This window comes from Papaver somniferum, chromosome 7, assembly GCF_003573695.1.
Source record: "Papaver somniferum cultivar HN1 chromosome 7, ASM357369v1, whole genome shotgun sequence".
Lineage (NCBI taxonomy): Eukaryota > Viridiplantae > Streptophyta > Magnoliopsida > Ranunculales > Papaveraceae > Papaver > Papaver somniferum.
This window is the reverse complement of record NC_039364.1, coordinates 269,665,347-269,671,619: the sequence shown is the minus strand read 5'-3', so window position 1 is coordinate 269,671,619 and position 6,273 is coordinate 269,665,347. Positions and strand designations below refer to the sequence as shown.

Sequence of the window (6,273 nt, the reverse complement as noted above, 5' to 3'; positions counted from 1 at the left end):
GTATAAATGTAAAGCATATGAAGTTTAACGCTGAATGTAAGGTGCTGAAATGTAAATAAGACAGATTTACGTGGTTCGGCACTAAGGCCTACATCCACGGGGCTGGTGTTTCACTATGTATTGAATGAATACAAAGATAGTCGAATGACTTTAGAGTATACATAGGTCTGCGGAAGTAGGGGGACTACTTACTCTTCCTCTTTCTCTCTCCTATATTCTCCTATAATTGCTCTAAATTGGTCGACCCCTTCTCTCTTAGTGGAGAGGGGTATTTATAGAGTTGGAACGTGGGTCCCATTTCTGAGGCGCCGTTGTAATCTTATTTTCTTGTGCTTTGTGCCTATTACGCAGAGGTCTTCGGCATATGCTGCGGCCTGAGCTTGAATACGAAGGATTATCCTCGCCTCTTACACGAGCTGATTGACACGTGTATATCTCTTTGGTATTTAATGCGGGTAGATGGATGTCTGCTCGTGTCAGACAAGTGTCTCTTTGTCTGGTCAACCTGTGTCAGCCAAACTTCCTCTCAGCCGTTGATCTGGGATCTTCCTCGGGATTGGGTGTGATAACACCCAAGGGGTATTATCTGGTGCTCCTCTGAGCCATCATACCTCTGTGATCCTCTGTCCCTGACTGTCAGATCTGCTGACCGGTGGCATCTTCTGATGAGATGTTTGCTATCATATTTTGATACCTTGTTTTGCATGCCTTCCACGTGTCTCTTTCTGTACACGTGGTGGATGATGAAAGGTGTACATACAATGTAGAGACCAAGTGACAAACCACTTTTGAAGCAAAATTTTATTTCAGTGTCCATAATGGTGTGAGCTTTTGGGAAGAAACTTGGCTGCTTATGAGTCAGACTCTTATGTCAATTTACCCTACACATTACAGTATTATTGTATTGCAACCAGATTAAAAACATTTAACAGTTGCTACCTCTTTAACAGGCATAGAAATTTATATTTTCCAAGTAGAATGAATGTCCAAAAGCACATATAGAAATCACAAAGAATATCTTATATTTTGGCCTAGAATATCTTATAGAGGGCAAGATGACGATTTTCTTATTTTGGCCTAGAGTATTTTTTAGAGGGCAGATGACGATTTTCTTATTTTGGTAAGGATACTTGTTTAAACCGTCAACAACAGTAAGTACTGTGCCCGTGTATATATGAGTACTGTGCCGACTAAATTAAATTGGCTGCTCCAACTCCAAGACCTTACTGCCATAAAATGCACGACAGTGCTGCACATCCTAGTAAATGTTAGCGCAGTACCGCTGTACTGAGCTAGCGTAGCTAGGTAGGCAGCTGCACCAACATTGACTAATGACTGACGTAGTAGGGTATTCGTCGTAGTAGGATAGAATGCAACAGGCTGCCGAAGAAAATCCCTACAGCTGATCAAATACCCGTACGCACACACACCAGCTAGCATTCACATATATATATATGACTGAGGCTCGGTAGACAGCCCTGTCTTTCTATTGATCGATCATTCAATCTCAAAAATCGCAGCACCAAACAAAAAACAAATAATACAAAATCCACTATTGAAAATAATATCTATATAGAAAGAACAGAATGCGACAAGGAACCACCCAACAATTAATACCATGAACATTAAAAGCTAGTCGTTTTCATATAGGTAGACAAGATTGACGTACAGATAATGATTTAACTCGGACAGTGGCGGAGGGAACCAACTCCTCGCTCCTCCGCCTCTGCACTCGGACGAGTTAGCTAGACTAGATTATTATGATAAAAACCTACTTAACTGACTCCATACTCATTAAGTAGCGGTAACTAATACTAATAGCATTAGAAAACTGGTGGAGCATCAGATGGCGAGGAATTCACCAAGTCAAGTATGTTGTTCCAGTAATATTTGCTAATCTCTTGTCCATACCCATTATCATCTGTCCATTCGCCGTTGTCGGATGATGAACTAGTGGTGGTGTTATGAGGATCATGATTAATAATAAGTTCTGTAAACCCATTGATGAAATTATTATTCCCAGCAGCGGGTAAGTTAACATTATCATCTTCGACCATGGGTGCGTGGTTTCCGACGTCTCCTGCAGATTTTGAGGCATGGTCGTATTTCCATTGTGTGCCTTCATGATGATAAGCATTTGGAAACAGTACTATATCAGGAATATTTAAGAAATGGCTAGACTTCCCAATGCTCTTCAACTCTTCTTCATTTCTTTCTTCTTTCACTGCTAGTACTGCTGATCTTTCATGAGAACTACTAGAGCCGGCACCTATGAATTCATTGTTCGAAGCCGTGTGGTGATCAGATAATCCTACGGCTAGAGCAGCCGGCAGTGATAAATTCTGATCAGGAAATGTCATTGTTGATGTAGGAGAATCATCACGACCGGCAGAGACTTTGTTTGACTTTGATGACCACATTGTTCCATGCCATTTAGGACCAGCTTGATAAGCAGCTGATGATGATGAACCAAGTTGAGTGAGTTGGATTTTGAAACTAGAATGTGACCTTAACTTTGAATCTCTTACAAGTCTAGCTTCAGCTTCGAGTCGAGTACTTTCCCATTGAGCCATATGACTAAGGTTTGATTCATTCTTGGATGGACCATCGATTGAACTTAGGGTTGCATTTTTGGGCTTGTGAGTCACCGGATCAATTCCCAATTTTGCTAATCTTTTCTTAAGATGAGTGTTCCAATAGTTTTTTATTTCATTATCTGTTCTTTTAGGCAGATGTGTTGCTATTGCGGACCACCTGCAAAGATTACCCACGAAATGGAAATGAAAACTTAGAAAATCAATGGGATTAAACCCCTAATTTGCATGACCAACTTTACATGCAACCAAAAGAAAATAATTAGAGAGCGAGACAAGAAAATCAAGGTTGCATTCCAAACTAGTACCATGTAATTAAAAGGTGGCTGGGAATGGGGACTGCCGGACTGGTAACCCAACCATACATAATTACATCGATCAACAACAATTGGTTTTTGTGAACTTTATTTATGTTAATAAATATGTGGACCTAAAAATTCATTTTAGACAATTGAACCTTCTCGAATTGTTTCTTTTGAACAAAATCTCGATTCATAATACAATGATAATAACCATTTTCATGCATGCCATATTAAATTAGGACAACAACATTTGCTCTTTGCAAAAAAGGAAATTCTTTTGATAATAATAAATTAAGACAACAACATTTGCTATTCATAAATATAAATTGTCAATCAATTTTATTAGTAGTAGTTAATTTGTTGGTGAGTGCAGAAATATGTCAGTTGACAGTAATTAATAGAAAGAACCGTATATGTGCAATTTTTTTAATAAAGTAAAAGAAGAGTGGTGTAATTACTAACCTCTATTAGAATGTGGTAGTAGTTGAAAACTCAGGAAAAAAAGAATCTCTTGAATATTCATAACAATTATAGGAAAGTTTTATGTAAAAGGAAGAAAATAAATATTTAAGTACTTTACTAGATAGGCTAATGAATGTTTTGCTGAATTTAGATCATGTATGAAACGGAGAAAAGAGAAAATGTAGCCCAAAATTATAGAAAATTTAATATGAAAATCACTGTCTAAGTGTAATGTGGTTTAAGGTTCTAATCAAAAATTTAATGTTTTAGCTGACTTGATTGAAGCAAGGACAAACTTGCAAGAAAATAAAGAACCATGATCAGTACCGTACATTTTCAGTAAGACAACACTATGCTGAATCAATTCAGAAGTTAATTATGATTGAAAGTTCAGAAATATAAAAAATAAAAATGTAACAAATGTGAGTTCATGTGTGATACTGAAAGTTAATTATGATTGAAAGTTCTAAATATCCAGAACTGGTATGAAAATGTATTGATGTATCGATGATACCTAGCTATCAATATATTGAGGGAATCCCTCTTTTCTTAAAAAAATAAATAGAATGTGTGATATTGAAATGGATGAAGATGAGAGGTTGATGATATAAATGATCACCTGTTACCAAGAAGAGCATGAAGTTGAATGATGGATTGTTCTTCTTGCAAACTGAATTTTCCTCTTTTAATATCAGGTCTAAGGTAGTTCGTCCATCTTAATCTACAGCTTTTACCGCACCTTTGAAGTCCTAGAATAATACATAAAACAACATTATAAACATTAATTGATCATAAAATAAAATAAAAGAATCGTGGACACTAGGAGGGTAAAAAAGAGAGGATGAATTCACACGAACCAGCTTTAGAAGGCAAGGATCTCCAACTACCATGTCCATGTTCTTCAATATAAGCTAAAAGCTTTTGATCTTCTTCTGGTGTCCATGGACCTTTCTTCAAACCTACTTTCTCACAGCATGCAGCAGATCTACCCGTCATTGAGGAATTATAACAAAAGATACTTGAGAGTCAGAAATTGAAGAATTATCAACAAATATTTATAGAAATAATCTTAGAGAATGTGATCAGAGTTGTATATGAGATTTATTGCTAGAAGTTGGAATAGGAGGAGTGAAGTGGTGAGCAGTGACTATTAAATGGACTAGAGAGAGGGAGGAGGGAGGTGGGAAGGAAAAGAGAGGTCCTCTTCTTTGTCGTAAATAAATGGGAATCAAAAGTTCAAAACAAAGAGTGTGATCCTCTACCCCAGGAGTTGGTTATTTTTTGTGGTTCTACTGAACTCCCTGTTTCATGCATGCCCCGTTGACGTGGTGCGAGTTGTTAATATGTGCAAACTACATTCACCCCTAGGGGGTATATACGAACTGTGTGAACCGTTGGATCTAATGGAGTGAACCAGAACCAAAAACCAAACAGATTGATTTTTTGAGTCCGATTTTGTGTACCTTTTTTTCTTCTTTCTTTTATGGACAGAATAGTGGTTCCTAACTTTTCACATGGGTTTAATCGGCAAGTAGGGGTTTAATTGGCAAGTAGGGGTTGGAACCTCCACCTCCCCTCTAAAGTCTAAAACAGGAGAAAGTATGAGAACCATCATACCATTTGATGATGGTTCTTTATGTACGCTCTCGTTAGACAGCATATATATATGTGTGTGACATTTTAATTTCATTTTTTATATTTTCATTTATTTATCATATATAATGAGTTTCGAGATTCTTCATCATGTTTGGTATCGAGGTCATCTATTAACTATTTAGTCAATTAAATAAGAATTTCAAATTAGCTTTTTTTAAAAGATGTGCGCGCTTTAAAAGTGAATTCCAATTAAAATATTGATTGTATATTTGAATTCCAAACGTTTTTGGTAAAGATAGAATATATTTGCTTTTATTTTGGTCGATCAATATATTTTAATTCATTCAAATTAAAATATTGATTATATATGATCGTTTACAAGAATAACAAAAACATCAAAATAAAAGATAATTAAAACCTTAATACATTAAAGATATCAATTACAAGTATATCGCAAAGAGAAGTGGAAATTGAATTATTGTCCCTCCTTCTGATGGGCTTTCACAAATATCCTTCACACCTATAATTATATCCCTAACAGGTAAAACCGTAATTATTAATAAAAACATAACTTACATAATTCCTTATCTAACTTCAGTATCTTATCCATCTACACTTTAGATAAAGCACTCGCAGAAAAATCAATTGAACCCTCCGCCTCCATTGAATGGTACATTACCACCACCATCTCTATCGTCATCACCATAACCAACACCACTAGCACCACCGCCACCATCTCCATCGTCACCACTACAACCATAACCACAGTTTATCCACCTGCCTTCTTTTGATAATCTTAAAGTTGATTTTAAAAGTGTCGGGAATTTCATTTTTCATTTTCAATTTCATTTCAGTTTTCAAACATCAGTTGTTACTACATCGTGGTTCTAGTTTTACGAGAAGAACGAATAGAGATTCAACCATTTCAGATTGAAAGAAGACAAATTTGATTTGATGATTTTGACCTAGATTTTTGCACTGGTGCCTAACAATCTCATTAGACGTATGTAGAGGTGGTGGCGATGGTGGTGGAGGAGGATTAATTGAAACCAAGTGAAGATATCATGTAAGATCCAACAGAAAGTTAGTTTATCAGATTCATAGATTTAAGTTGTAGAGTTAAGACTCGTAAATATGATTTTTTGTTATTGTATATTGATTTTGTGTTATTGTATACTGAATTTTTGTAGTTTATTTGTTCTGCGGTTACAATATTGTTATTGTATATTGATTTTTTGTTTAATTTTAAACTCATGTATATGATTCTATGGTTTTATTGGCTGTAAATTTTTATGTATATCCATGGATTTCATGTATTT

At 35.9% G+C, this 6,273-nt stretch overlaps 1 protein-coding gene across 1 annotated transcript; it reads right to left on the bottom strand.

Moving 5' to 3' along the window:
- Positions 1–1,594: 1,594 nt before the first annotated feature.
- LOC113300412 (transcription factor MYB106-like) lies at positions 1,595–4,522 on the bottom strand. Its single transcript, XM_026549638.1, has 3 exons — positions 4,216–4,522; positions 3,978–4,107; positions 1,595–2,754 (listed from the first exon to the last, which is right to left on the bottom strand). Exons 1-3 carry the CDS (start codon positions 4,352–4,354, stop codon positions 1,824–1,826), a joined length of 1,200 nt encoding a protein of 399 aa, XP_026405423.1. The 5' UTR covers positions 4,355–4,522; the 3' UTR covers positions 1,595–1,823.
- Between the last annotated feature and the right edge of the window lie 1,751 nt (positions 4,523–6,273).